General features: G+C 48.5%; 1 protein-coding gene across 1 annotated transcript in view; it reads left to right on the forward strand.

The window, feature by feature from the left end:
* The window catches only part of DCAF8 (DDB1 and CUL4 associated factor 8), a 41,582-nt gene that overhangs the window by 16,740 nt on the left and 9,472 nt on the right, over positions 1–15,370 (forward strand). Inside the window, exons 8-11 of the mRNA XM_064732394.1 lie at positions 8,279–8,389; positions 10,383–10,455; positions 13,124–13,181; positions 14,351–14,458. Coding sequence (XP_064588464.1) covers positions 8,279–8,389; positions 10,383–10,455; positions 13,124–13,181; positions 14,351–14,458 — 350 coding nt within the window. The remainder of the gene's footprint in view (positions 1–8,278; positions 8,390–10,382; positions 10,456–13,123; positions 13,182–14,350; positions 14,459–15,370) is intronic.

Here is a 15,370-nt window from a genome sequence, read left to right on the forward strand (position 1 = left end):
AATTAATTAATTAATGCACCCCTGTGTCCCCAGGTGGCCTCAGAGACATGGGCGTTACTGTGGCCGCCATCTTGGGTGACCCTACAGTAACTTTGGTTTTCCCACTTTATTATGGAAGGTGATCCTATATAATCAATGAACTGATTAATTAATGCACCCCTGTGTCCCCAGGTGGCCTCAGAGACATGGGCGTTACTGTGGCCGCCATCTTGGGTGACCCTACAGTAACTTTGGTTTTCTCTAAAAACTGTGCAGATTTTCCCACTTTATTATGGAAGGTGATCCTATATAATCAATGAACTGATTAATTAATGCACCCCTGTGTCCCCAGGTGGCCTCGGAGACGTGGGCGCTGCCGCGGCCGCGCTGGCGGGCGATCCCGGCGCTGCGGCAGCGCCAGCTGGGCGGTTGCTCGCGGTTCGTGGCGCAGGCCTGCGGCGCCCGGCTCTTCGTGCAGAAATTCCGGCTGCAGCACGGCCTGGAGGGGCACACGGGCTGCGTGAACACGCTGCACTTCAACCAGAGGGGCACCCGCCTGGCCAGCGGCAGCGACGACCTCAAGGTGCTGGTGTGGGACTGGCTGAGGCGCCGGCCCGTGCTGCAGTTCGACAGCGGGCACAAGAGCAACGTCTTCCAGGTGGGCATCGGGTTTTGGGGTGGCATCCCAAAGGGAGGATTCCAGGATGTGGTATCTGGATGGGTTTCCCAAAGTTTGTGGGTGTTGGTTTAGGTGCGTTCAAAAATTTGTCGTTCTAAGGGTTCTTTTTTAGGGTGGGAGAGAGGGTGGCAGAAAATCCCAAAGGGGTGTCTCAGGATCCGTCATCTCAGTGGGTTTCCCAAGGTTTGTGGGTGTTTGTTTAGGTGGTCTAAAATTTGGTGTTCTGAGGGTTCCTGTTTGGGGTGGGAGTGGGTCCCAGGAGCAGCTGACCTGGGCCAGGAAATCCTTGGGAAAGAGTCTGGGAACAGGTCCCCAAATCCTACAGATTGACCCCCAAATCCTGCAGATTGATGCCCCAAATCCCACAGATTGATGCCCCAAATCCTACAGATTGACCCCCAAATCCTGCAGATTGATGCCCCAAATCCTGCAGATTGATGCCCCAAATCCCACAGATTGATGCCCCAAATCCCACAGATTGACCCCCAAATCCTGCAGATTGACCCCCAAATCCCACAGATTGACCCCCAAATCCCACAGATTGACCCCAAATCCCACAGATTGACCCCAAATCCCACAGATTGATGCCCCAAATCCCACAGACTGATGCCCCAAATCCTGCAGATTGACCGCCAAATCCCACAGATTGACCCCCAAATCCTGCAGATTGATGCCCCAAATCCCACAGATGGACCCCCAAATCCTGCAAATTGATGCCCCAAATCCCACAGATTGATGCCCCAAATCCTACAGATTGATGCCCCAAATCCTGCAGATGTTCCCTAAAATTCGTCATCCTAAAGGGTTCCTGTTTGGGGTGGGAGTGGGTCCCAGGAACAGCTGACCTGGGCCAGGGAATGCTTGGGTAAGGATCTGGGAACAGGTCCCCAAATCCCACAGACTGACAGTCCAATCCTGAGAGAACTTGGGATGATCTCTGGGAGAATGTGGGATGATTCCTGAGAGAACTTGGGATGATCCCTGGGAGAATGTGGGATGATTCCTGAGAGAATTTGGGATCATCCCTGGGACATTTTGGGATGATACCCAGGGGAGAGTTTGGGACAATTCCCAAGAGAACTGGGACAGTTCCCACAACACCTGGGACAACTCCCAGAACAATCCCACCAATTCCCCCCATCCCTTCCCCCTCCCACCTCCTCTGCGATTCCCCCTTTCCTTCCCCTCTCCCCCCACCATTCTCCTGTCCCTTTTTCCCACTTTTTCCCACTTTTTCCCAATTTTCCAGGCCAAGTTCCTGCCCAACAGTGGTGACTCCACGCTGGCCATGTGTGCCCGGGACGGGCAGGTGCGCGTGGCCGAGCTCTCGGCCACCCAGTGCTGCCGCAGCACCAAGCGCGTGGCCCAGCACAAGGGGGCTTCCCACAAGGTGAGGGGGGGCTTGGGATGGCCAAATCCTGGGATTTGGGGTGCTTGGGAATGGGGAAATGGGCCGGGAATGGTGTGGGGATGTCACCACCCAGTGCTGCCGCAGCACCAAGCATAAGGGAGCTTCCCACGAGGTGAGGGGGATTTGGGATTGCCAAATCCCGGGATTTGGGGTGCTTGGGGTGCTTGGGATTTGGGGATGGCAAATCCTGGGATTTGGGGTGCTTGGGATTTAGGAATGGCAAATCCTGGATTTGGGGTGCTTGGGAAAGGGGGAACACAGTGGGAATGGGGTGGGAGCAGGGGATGTCACCACCCAGTGCTGTCACAGCACCGAGCGCGTGGCCCAGCACAAGGGGGCTTCCCACAAGGTGAGGGGTTGCCAAATCCTGGGATTTGGGGTGCTTGGGATTTAGGAATGGCAAATCCTGGGATTTGGGGTGCTTGGGAATGGGCTGGAAATGGGGTGGGAGCAGGGGATGTCACCACCCAGTGACACACAGTGCTGTCACAGCACCGAGCACGTGGCTCAGCACAAGGGGGCTTCCCACAAGGTGAGGGATTTCCAAATCCTGGGATTTGGGGTGCTTGGGGTGCTTGGGATTTGGGGATGGCAAATCCTGGGATTTGGGATGCCTGGGAATGGGGAAATGGGCTGGGAATGGTGTGGGGATGTCACCACCCAGTGCTGTCACAGCACCGAGCGCATGGCCCAGCACAAGGGGGCTTCCCACAAGGTGAGGGGGGGTTTGGGATTTCCAAATTCTGGGATTTGGGGTGCTTGGGGTGCTTGGGATTTGGGGATGGCAAATCCTGGGATTTGGGGTGCTTGGGAATGGGCTGGAAATGGGGTGGGAGCAGGGGATGTCACCACCCAGTGACACACAGTGCTGCCGCAGCACCAAGCGCGTGGCCCAGCACAAGGGGGCTTCCCACAAGGTGAGGGGGGGCTTGGGATGGCCAAATCCTGGGATTTGGGGTGCTTGGGAATGGGGGAACACAATGGGAATGGGGTGGGAGCAGGGGATGTCACCACCCAGTGACACCCAGTGCTGCCGCAGCACCGAGCGTGTGGCCCAGCACAAGGGGCTTCCCACGAGGTGAGGGATTGCCAAATCCTGGGATTTGGGGTGCTTGGGGTGCTTGGGATTTGGGGATGGCAAATCCTGGGATTTGGGGTGCTTGGGAATGGGGGAACACAGTGGGCTGGAAATGGGGTGGGAGCAGGGGATGTCACCACAGAGGTGACAGAGTTGTCACAGCACTGAGCCCTGCACAAGGGAGCTTCCCACAAGGTGAGGGGGATCCCAGGAATTTCAAATCCTGGGAATGCCAAATCCTGGGAGTGGCAAATCCTGGGAATGGCAAATCCTGAGAATGGCAAATCCTGGGAATGCCAAATCCTGGGAATGGCAAATCCTGAGAATGGCAAATCCTGGGAATGGCAAATCCTGAGAATGGCAAATCCTGGGAATGGCAAATCCTGAGAATGGCAAATCCTGAGAATGCCAAATCCTGGGAATGGCAAATCCTGAGAATGGCAAATCCTGAGAATGGCAAATCCTGGGAATGGCAAATCCTGAGAATGGCAAATCCTGGGAATGCCAAATCCTGGGAATGGCAAATCCTGAGAATGCCAAATCCTGAGAATGACAAATCCTGGGAATGGCAAATCCTGGGAATGGCAAATCCTGAGAATGGCAAATCCTGAGAATGCCAAATCCTGGGAATGGCAAATCCTGAGAATGGCAAATCCTGAGAATGGCAAATCCTGAGAATGCCAAATCCTGGGAATGGCAAATCCTGAGAATGGCAAATCCTGAGAATGGCAAATCCTGGGAATGGCAAATCCTGGGAATGCCAAATCCTGGGAATGGCAAATCCTGAGAATGCCAAATCCTGAGAATGACAAATCCTGGGAATGGCAAATCCTGGGAATGCCAAATCCCAGGATTTGGGGTGCCTGGGAATGGGGGAACCCAGTGGGAATGGTGGGGGCATCACTTGGGACATCACCACACAGGTGAGGAGGGTGGGTTTAGCCACTCAGCTCCATTAAAATCCAGGAATTTTGGGATTTTCTCACTTTTTGGGTGCAATTCAGACCCTTGGCTGTGTTGTTGTCCCTATGACGTCACCCAGATGACATCACTGCAGTTCAGAACAGGACTCCCCATACCTGGGGTTTTTCCAGGTGGATTTTCCTGGTTTTTGGGATTTTTGGGAGTTATTCTCACTGGTTTTTTCCCTTTTTTTTTCCCCAATCCAAGCTGGCGCTGGAGCCGGACTCGCCCTGCACGTTCCTGTCTGCGGGGGAGGACGCCGTGGTTTTCACCATCGACCTGCGGCAGGACCGGCCCGCCTCGTGAGTGAGGGGAAATTGGGAATTCTGAGGGGAAAAGTGGGAATTCTGAGGGGAAAAGTGGGAATTCTGGGTGAGAAATGGGAATTCTGGAGGAAAAACAGGAGATTTGAGGTGGGAAGTGGGGATTCAATCGGCCTGCGGCAGGACCGGCCTGCCTCGTGAGTGAGGGGAAATTGGGAATTCTGAGGGGAAAATTTGGAATTCTGAGGGAAAAAGTGGGAATTCTGAGGGAAAAATGGGGAATTCTGGGCAGGAGATGGGAATTCTGTGGGGCAAATGGGAATCCTGTTGAAAAAAAAGGGGATTTGAGATGGGAAATGGGGATCCCATCGACCTGCGGCAGGACAAGCCTGCCTTGTAAGTGAGGGGAAAAGTGGGAATTCTGAGGGGAAAAGTGGGAATTCTGAGGGGAAAAGTGGGAATTCTGAGGGGAAAAGTGGGAATTCTGAGGGGGAAATCAGGAATTCTGGGTGGGAAATGGGAATTCTGGGGGAAAAAATGGGAATTTGGGGTAGGAAATGGGGATTCCATTGACCTGCAGCAGGACCGGCCTGCCTCATGAGTGAGGGGAAATTGGGAATTCTGAGGGGAAAAGTGGGAATTCTGAGGGGAAAATTGAGAATTCCGAGGAGAAAAGTGGGAATTCTGAGGGAAAAAGTGGGAATTCTGAGGGAAAAATGGGGAATTCTGGGCAGGAGATGGGAATTCTGTGGGGCAAATGGGAATCCTGTGGGAAAAAATGGCGATTTGAGGTGGGAAGTGGAGATTCGATCGACCTGCGGCAGGACCGGCCCGCCTTGTGAGTGAGGGGAAAAGTGGGAATCCTGAGGAGAAAAGTGGGAATCCTGAGGGAAAAAGTGGGAATTCTGAGGGAAAAATGGGAATTCTGGGCAGGAGATGGGAATTCTGTGGGGCAAATGGGAATCCTGTTGAAAAAAAAGGGGATTTGAGATGGGAAATGGGGATCCCATCGACCTGCGGCAGGACCAGCCTGCCTTGTAAGTGAGGGGAAAAGTGGGAATTCTGAGGGGAAAAGTGGGAATTCTGAGGGGAAAAGTGGGAATTCTGAGGGAAAAATGGGGAATTCTGGGCAGGAGATGGGAATTCTGTGGGGCAAATGGGAATCCTGTTGAAAAAAAAGGGGATTTGAGATGGGAAATGGGGATCCCATCGACCTGCGGCAGGACCAGCCTGCCTTGTAAGTGAGGGGAAAAGTGGGAATTCTGAGGGGAAAAGTGGGAATTCTGAGGGAAAAAGTGGGAATTCTGAGGGGAAAAGTGGGAATTCTGAGGGGGAAATCAGGAATTCTGGGTGGGAAATGGGAATTCTGGGGGAAAAAATGGGAATTTGGGGTAGGAAATGGGGATTCCATTGACCTGCAGCAGGACCGGCCTGCCTCATGAGTGAGGGAAATTTGGAATTCTGAGGGAAAAAGTGGGAATTCTGAGGGGAAAATCAGGAATTCTGGGTGGAAAATGGGAATTCTGGGGGAAAAAATGGTGATTTGGGGTGGGAAATGGAGATTCCATTGGTCTGAAGTAGGATCCGCCTGCCTCACGAGTGACCAGAAAACTGGGAATTCTGAGGGGAAAATTGGAAATTGTGAGGGAAAATTTGAGAATTCTGAGGGGAAAAATGGGAATTCTGTGCAGGAAATGGTGAATTCTGGGTGGGAAATGGGAAGAAGTGGGTTTTGGGAAAAAAATCCGGGATTTTTTTTTTTGGGGAAATCAGGTTATTTTTGTGGGGAAAGCAGGTTGAGGTTTTTTTTCAAAATGGAGATTTTTTGCAGAAAATTTGATATGTTTTTTGGGAACATGAATATTTTTGGGGAAAAAAATTGATTTTTTTTGAAAATGAATTTTTTTGGAGGAGGAAAAAATTAACTTTTTTTGGGGGGAAAGCAGGTTGGTTTTTTGGGAAAAAACCACTGTTTTCTGAGGAAGAAACTTGTTTATGAGGAAAATCAGGGACTTCTGAGCAAAACCTGATTATTTTTAGAGGGAAAATCAATTTTTTTTTGTGGGAAAAGCAGGAATTTTTTCAGGGAAAAGCAGTTTTTTCTATCTCCCTGTGTTTTTCCAAGCCTCTGGGCTGTCATTCCGGAGGCTGATCCAGCCCAAATCCCGGGGTTTCATAACCAGGACGAGCCCTTTAATCCCTGATCCCTCCGGAATCCGTGGCTGGAGCTGATCCCAACCCCCTCCCTGGGCTGGATCCTTCTGGAATTCTCACCCTGACAGAGCCAACCTCAAATTTCCCCTCATGGAATGGCCCAAATTCCCTGAAATCCCAGCTGTTTTCAGGGACTTTTTGGGAAAAATGGGGGAATTTTTTTGGGGAAAAAAAAAATGGGGATTTTGGGGGAAAAATTAGGATGTTGGGGGGAGTAATGGGGATTTTAGTGCGGGGAATGGTAGACAGGAAAATGAAGATTCTGTCAAAAATTGGAAGTTTTTTTTTTGAAAAATGGGAATTTTATGGGGGAAACAGGCAGGATTTGGGAAATAACAGGTGGAGTTTGGGGAAAAATCTGGGAAATCACATTTCCCTTGAGAATTCCCAGCCCTTTCCCTGGATCCCTTTGGAATTTCACCCTGATGGAGCCAAACCTGAATATTTCCCTCCTGGAATGCCCCAAATTCCCACAAATCCTGGCTGGTTTTAGGGGAAAACTCCCCCAAATCCCAATTTTCCCTTGGGAAATTGCCAACCTCAGGATCATTCCCTACCCTCATTTTACCCAAATCCTGCTGATTTTGGGGGATTTTCTCCATTGGGAATTCCCACTCCTGGTTTGGGCTGGGATTTGGGGGAATTTGAGATGAGATTGGGGCTGGGATTTGGGGGAATTTGGGCTGGGATTGGGTCTGGGATTTGGAGGAATTGGGGCTGGGATTTGGGGGAATTTGGGCTGGAATTGGGGCTGGAATTTGGGGAAATTTGGGCTGGGATTTGGGGGAATTTGGGCTGGGATTGGGGCTGGGATTTGGGGGAATTTGGGCTGGAATTGGGGCTGGGATTTGGGGGAATTTGGGCTGGAATTGGTGCTGGGATTGGTGCTGGGATTTGGGGGAATTGTGGATGGAATTTGGGGGAATTTGAGCTGGGATTGGGGCTGGGATTTGGGCTGGGATTTGGGGAAATTTGGGCTGAGTTTGGGGCTGGGATTTGGGATGGAATTTGGGCTGGGATTGGTGCTGGAATTTGGGGAAACTTGGGCTGGAATTGGTGCTGGGATTTGGAGGAATTTGGGCTGGAATTTGGGGAAATTTGTGCTGGGATTTGGAGGAATTGGGGCTGGAATTTGGGGAAATTTGGGCTGGGATTGGTGCTGGGATTTGGGGAAATTTGGACTGGAATTGGTGCTGGGATTGGTGCTGGGATTTGGGGGAATTGTGGATGGAATTTGGGGGAATTTGGGCTGGGATTGGGGCTGGAATTTGGGGAAATTTGGGCTGGGATTTGGGGGAATTTGGGCTGGGATTGGTGCTGGGATTTGGGGGAATTTGGGCTGGGATTGGGGCTGGGATTTGGGGGAATTGGGGCTGGGATTTGGGGAAATTTGGGCTGGAATTGGTGCTGGGATTTGGGGGAATTTGGGCTGGGATTTGGGGAAATTTGGGGCGATTTGGGCTGGAATTGGTGCTGGAATTTGGGCTGGAATTGGTGCTGGGATTTGGGGGAATTTGGGCTGGGATTGGGGCTGGGATTTGGGGAAATTTGGGCTGGAATTGGTGCTGGGATTTGGGGGAATTTGGGCTGGGATTTGGGGGAATTTGGGCTGGAATTGGGGCTGGGATTTGGGGGAATTTGGGCTGGGATTTGGGCTGGGATTTTTGCCTGATCCCAATGATTTTTCCCAGGAAATTGGTGGTGACAAAGGAGAAGGAGAAGAAGGTCGGGCTCTACACCATCTTTGTCAACCCTGCCAACACCTCCCAGTTCGCTGTGGGCGGCCGTGACCAGTTCGTGAGGTGGGGCCAAACTGGGAGCACTGGGAGAGCCCAAATCCTGGGATTTCCCATCCCAAATCCAGGAATTTCCCCATCCCAAATCCAGGAATTTCCCATCCCAAATCCAGGAATTTCCCATCCCAAATCCAGGAATTTCCCCATCCCAAATCCAGGAATTTCCCCATCCCAAATCCAGGAATTTCCCATCCCAAATCCAGGAATTTCCCCATCCCAAATCCAGGAATTTCCCATCCCAAATCCAGAGATTTCCCCATCCCAAATCCAGAGATTTCCCATCCCAAATCCAGGAATTTCCCCATCCAAATCCAGAGATTTTCCATCCCAAATCCAGGAATTTCCCATCCCAAATCCAGGAATTTCCCATCCCAAATCCAGAATTTCCCATCCCAAATCCAGAGATTTCCCTTCCAAAATCCAGGAATTTCCCATCCCAAATCCAGAGATTTCCCTTCCAAAATCCAGGAATTTCTCCATCCCAAATCCAGAGATTTCCCATCCCAAATCCAGGAATTTCCCCATCCCAAATCCAGAGATTTCCCTTCCAAAATCCAGGAATTTCCCATCCCAAATCCAGGAATTTCCCATCCCAAATCCAGGAATTTCCCCATCCCAAATCCAGGAATTTCCCCATCCCAAATCCAGAGATTTCCCATCCCAAATCCAGGAATTTCCCATCCCAAATCCAGGAATTTCCCCACCCCAAATCCAGGAATTTCCCCATCCCAAATCCAGGAATTTCTAATCCCAAATCCAGGAATTTCCCATCCCAAATCCAGAGATTTCCCTTCCAAAATCCAGGAATTTCCCCATCCCAAATCCAGGAATTTCCCCATCCCAAATCCAGAGATTTCCCATCCCAAATCCAGGAATTTCCCCATCCCAAATCCAGGAATTTCCCCTCCCAAATCCAGGAATTTCCCCATCCCAAATCCAGGAATTTCCCCATCCCAAATCCAGAGATTTCCCCATCCCAAATCCAGAGATTTCCCTTCCAAAATCCAGGAATTTCCCATCCCAAATCCACGAATTTCCCCATCCCAAATCCAGGAATTTCCCATCTCAAATCCAGGAATTTCCCCATCCCAAATCCAGAGATTTCCCTTCCAAAAATCAGGAATTTCCCATCCCAAATCCAGAGATTTCCCCATCCCAAATCCAGGAATTTCCCCATCCCAAATCCAGGAATTTCCCATCCCAAATCCAGGAATTTCCCCATCCCAAATCCAGGAATTTCCCATCCCAAATCCAGGAATTTCCCCATCCCAAATCCAGGAATTTCCCCGTCCCAAATTGAGGAATTTCCCATCCCAAAATCCAGGAATTTCTAATCCCAAATCCAGGAATTTCCCCATCCCAAATCCAGAGATTTTCCCATCCCAAATCCAGGAATTTCCCATCCCAAATTCAGGGATTCCCCATCCCAAATCCAGGAATTTCCCTTCCAAATCCAGGCATTTCCCCATCCCAAATCCAGGAATTTCCCATCCCAAATCCAGGAATTTCCCCATCCCAAATCCACAAATTTCCCCATCCCAAATCCAGAGATTTCCCCATCCCAAATCCAGGAATTTCCCATCCCAAATCCAGGAATTTCCCCATCCCAAATCCAGGAATTTCCCATCCCAAATCCAGAGATTTCCCTTCCAAAATCCAGGAATTTCTAATCCAAAATTCAGAGATTCCCAAATCTGCCTTTTTCCCAAATCCCCAATTTTCCCTTCCCAAATCCAGGACTGGGAACCAACACAAAATTCCAGGGAATTTTTAGATGGAATTTTGGGGCATGGGAATGTTTTTTTCTGCCCCAAATCCCAAGGGAATTTTAGGATGAAATTTTGGCTATGGGAACAACATTCCTTCATAAAATCCCAGGGAATTCTAGGATGGAATTTTGAGCTCTGGGATCTCAGAATGGGAATTTTAGGGATTAAAAAAAAAACTTCCCTGGAATGAATCCAACCTTTTTATTTTTTATTTTTTATTTTTCCTGCAGGATTTATGATCAGAGGAAAATCGATGAGAATGAGAACAACGGAGTCCTGAAGAAATTCTGCCCCCACCACCTGGTACTGGGGATACTGGGAGGGAACTGGGAGGGAACTGGGAGCACTGGGAATCACCCCAGAGCAATCCCATGGGAAATCTTGGAAAAATCATGGAAAAACCCAGGAAGAGGCAAAAAAAACCTCCCAGAAATTTTTATTTTTGTTGGTTTTTTTTTGCCCCTCAATCACAATTTTTTAAATCCTCACCTGGGGGTTTAACACTCAGAATTCCCAGGAAAAGGGGCTGGATCTGAGCTTTTTCCCACTTTTTCCCACTTTTTCCCACTTTTTCCCAAATTTTCCCAATTTTTCCCAATTTTTCCCAATTTTTCCCACTTTTCCCCAATTTCCTCACTTTTCCCAATTTTTCCCACTTTTCCCCACTTTTTCCCATTTTTCCCCACTTTTCCCACTTTTCCCCACTTTTCCCACTTTTCCCCATTTTCCCCATTTTCCCCACTTTTCCCCACTTTTCCAAATTTTCCCACTTTTCCCCACTTTTCCCCACTTTTTCCCAAATTTTCCCCACTTTCCCCACTTTTTCCCAAATTTTCCCACTTTCCCCCAATTTTTCCCAATTTTCCCCACTTTCCCCACTTTTCCCCACTTTTCCCCACTTTTCCCCACTTTTTCCCAATTTTTCCCACTTTTCCCACTTTCCCCACTTTTCCCCACTTTTTCCCAAATTTTCCCCACTTTTTCCCAAATTTTCCCAAATTTTCCCACTTTCCCCACTTTTCCCACTTTTTCCCCACTTTTTCCCACTTTTCCCACATTTCCCCAATTTCTCCCACTTTTTCCCAATTTTCCCCACTTTTCCCAATTTTTCCCACTTTTCCCCACTTTTCCCCACTTTTCCCAATTTTTCCCACTTTTTCCCAATTTTCCCCACTTTTCCCCACTTTCCCCACTTTCCCACTTTCCCCACTTTTCCCCACTTTTCCCCACTTTCCCCACTTTTTCCCACTTTTCCCACTTTTCCCACTTTTTCCCACTTTTTCCCACTTTTCCCACTTTTCCCCAACTTTCCACTTTTTCCCACTTTTCCCAATTTTTCCCAAATTTTCCCACTTTTCCCACTTTTCCCCACTTTTCCCCACTTTTTCCCACTTTTCCCCACTTTTCCCACTTTTCCCCACTTTTCCCACTTTTCCCCACTTTTTCCCACTTTTCCCCACTTTTCCCCACTTTTCCCCACTTTTCCCACTTTTCCCCACTTTTCCCCTTTTTCCCACTTTTCCCCACTTTTTCCCACTTTTCCCCACTTTTTCCCACTTTTCCCACTTTTCCCCAATTTTTCCCAATTTTTCCCAAATTTCCCCACTTTTCCCCACTTTTCCCCCTTTTCTTCAATTTTCCCCACTTTTTCCCACTTTTTCCCAATTTTCCCAATTTTTCCCACTTTTTCCCACTTTTTCCCACTTTTCCCACTTTTCCCCAATTTTCCCCACTTTTCCCAAATTTTCCCACTTTTCCCCACTTTCTCCCACTTTTCCCAACTTTCCCCACTTTTCCCCACTTTTCCCCACTTTTCCCCACTTTTCCCCACTTTTCCCCAATTTTCCCCACTTTTCCCACTTTTCCCACTTTTCCCCACTTTTCCCCACTTTTCCCCACTTTTCCCCCCTTTTCCCCCTTTTCTTCAATTTTCCCCACTTTTTCCCAATTTTTCCGAATTTTCCCCAATTTTCCCACTCTTTTCCCACTTTTCCCAATTTTTCCCACTTTTTCCCAATTTTTCCCACTTTTCCCCACTTTTCCCCACTTTTCCCACTTTTCCCCACTTTTCCCACTTTTCCCCCTTTTCCCCACTTTTCCCCACTTTTCCCCACTTTTCCCCACTTTTCCCAATTTTTCCCAATTTTCCCCACTTTTCCCCACTTTTTCCCAATTTTTCCCACTTTTTCCCACTTTTCCCCAAATTTTCCCCAATTTTTCCCAAATTTTCCCAATTTTTCCCAAATTTTCCCAATTTTTTCCCAATTTCCCCACTTTTCCCCACTTTTCCCCAAATTTTCCCAAATTTTCCCACTTTTTCCCAATTTTTCCCAATTTTTCCCACTTTTCCCCAATTTTTTCCAAATTTTCCCAAATTTTCCCACTTATTCCCAATTTTTCTCAAATTTTCCCACTTTTCCCCACTTTTCCCCACTTTTCCCCACTTTTCCCCACTTTTTCCCCACTTTTCCCCACTTTTCCCCCTTTTTCCCAATTTTTCCCCATTTTCCCCACTTTTCCCACTTTTCCCCAATTTTCCCCACTTTTCCCCACTTTTCCCCACTTTTCCCCCTTTTTCCCACTTTTTCTCACTCTTTCCCAAATTTTCCCACTTTTCCCCACTTTTCCCCACTTTTCCCCACTTTTCCCCACTTTTCCCACTTTTTCCCACTTTTTCCCACTTTTCCCCACTTTTCCCCACTTTTTCCCACTTTTTCCCACTTTTTCCCACTTTTCCCCACTTTTCCCCACTTTTTCCCACTTTTTCCCAAATTTTCCCACTTTTCCCCACTTTTCCCCACTTTTCCCCACTTTTCCCCACTTTCCCCCACTTTTCCCAATTTTCCCCATTTTTTTCCGAATTTTTCCCACTTTTCCCCAATTTTCCCCACTTTTCCCCACTTTTTCCCAATTTTTCCCCACTTTTCCCCAATTTTTCCCAATTTTTCCCAATTTTTCCCATTTTTTCCAGGTGAACTGTGAGTCCAAAGCCAACATCACCTGCCTGGTCTACAGCCACGATGGCTCAGGTGAGTCCAGGTGGGAATTTGGGAATTCTGAGTGGTCCCACTCCCTCAAACCCCCTCATTTCCCACCAAAAAAAAATCAATTTTCCCCAAAAATACCCATTTTCCTAAACCCCACCTGTTTAAAACAAACACCTCTTATCCCAGAAAACTGACTTTCCCCCCAAAATTCCAAAATAAAAATAATTTCCCCCCCAACCAGACCCTCCTGGTTTTCCTCATTTTCCTCCTGTTTTTTCAATTTTCCTCCCATTTTTTCCCATTCTCCTCCCATTTTCCCCTTCTCCCATTTTTTCCCTTTTCCTCATTTTCCCTGCTTTCCCCATTCCTCTCCTGTTTTTTCTCCATTTTCCTGCTGTTTTTTTTCCTTTTCCCCATTCTCCTCCTGTTTTTTCCCATTTTCCTGGTATTTTTCTTTGATTCTCCCCCATTTATTCCCCATTTATTTCCTTCATTCCTCCCCTTTTTTTTTCTATTTTTCCCCCATTTATTCCCATTTCCCCCTCTTTATTCCCAATTTCCCCTCATGTTTATTCCCATTCCCCCCTGCTTTTTTCCCCAATTTCCTCCCCATTTTTCCCAATTTCCCCTCTCTATTTTTCCCAATTTCCCCTCTCTATTTTTCCCAATTTCCCCCCATTTATTCCCATTGCCCTCCTGTTTTTATCCCAATTTCCCCTCATGTTTATTCCCATTCCCCCCCTGTTTTTTTCCCAATTTCCCCCATGTGTTTATTCCCATTTCTCTGTGTTTATTCCCATTCCCCCCTGCTTTTTTCCCCAATTTCCTCCCCATTTTTCCCAATTTCCTCCCCATTTTTCCCAATTTCCCCTCTCTATTTATTCCCATTTCTCTGTGTTTATTCCCATTTTCCCCTCATTTTTATTCCCATCCCCCCCTACTTTTTTCCCAATTTCTCTGTTTATTCCCAATTTCCTCCCCATTTTTCCCAATTTCCCCTCTCTATTTATTCCCATTTTCCCCAATTTCCCCTCTCTATTTATTCCCATTTTTCCCAATTTCCCCCTGTTTATTCCCGTTTTTCCCCTCATGTTTATTCCCATTCCCCCTCTGTTTTTTTTTTCCAAATTTACCCCCTGTTTATTCCCATTTCCCTCTGGGTTTATTCCCATTTTTCTGTGTTGATTCCCATTTTTTTCCCCAATTTTCAGAGCTTTTGGCCTCGTACAACGATGAGGACATTTACCTGTTCGACTCCTCGCACAGCGACGGCGCGCAGTACACGCGGCGCTACAAGGGGCACCGCAACAACGCCACTGGTAATGCCCCAAAACAGCCCCAAATCACCCCAAAAACAGCCCCAAAACCACCCCAAAACCAGCCCTAAAACAGCCCCAAATCACCCCAAAAATACCCCAAAAATACCCCAAAAACACCCCAAAAATATCCCAAAACCAGCCCTGAACCAGCGCAGTAAACGCGGCGCTACAAGGGCCACCGCAACAACGCCATGGGTAATGCCCCAAATCACCCCAAAATCACCCCAAAACCAGCCCCAAATTACCCCAAAATCACCCCAAAAATATCCCAAAACCAGCCCTAAAACCAGCCCCTAAAACCAGCCCTAAATCAGCGCAGTACACGCGGCGCTACAAGGGCCACCGCAACAACGCCACGGTAACCCCCAAATCAGCCCAAATCACCCAAAAACAGCCCCAAATCCACCCCAAAAACAGCCCTAAAACAGCCCCAAAATCACCCCAAAAATATCCCAAAACCAGCCCCAAAACCAGCCCCTAAACCAGCGCAGTACACGCGGCGCTACAAGGGGCACCTTAACAACGCCACGGGTAACCCCCAAATCCATCCCAAAACAGCCCCAAATCCACCCCCAAATCCATCCCAAATCACCCCAAAACCATCCCCAAATCCATCCCAAATTACCCCAAAAATATCCCAAAACCAGCCCTAAACCAGCGCAGTAAACGTGGTGCTACAAAGCTACCGCAACAACGCCACGGGTAATGCCCCAAATCCATCCCAAATCCACCCCAAATCCATCCCCATATCCACCCCAAATCACCCCAAAACCAGCCCTAAAAACCACCCCAAATCACCCCAAAAACAGCCCCAAAATCACCCCCAAAACCAGCCCTAAAACAGCCCCAAATCACCCCAAAAATATCCCAAAACCAGCCCCAAATCCATCTCCAAAACCATCCCAAATCACC

The sequence above is a fragment of the Zonotrichia leucophrys genome, chromosome 25 (genome assembly GCF_028769735.1).
Source record: "Zonotrichia leucophrys gambelii isolate GWCS_2022_RI chromosome 25, RI_Zleu_2.0, whole genome shotgun sequence".
NCBI lineage: Eukaryota > Metazoa > Chordata > Aves > Passeriformes > Passerellidae > Zonotrichia > Zonotrichia leucophrys.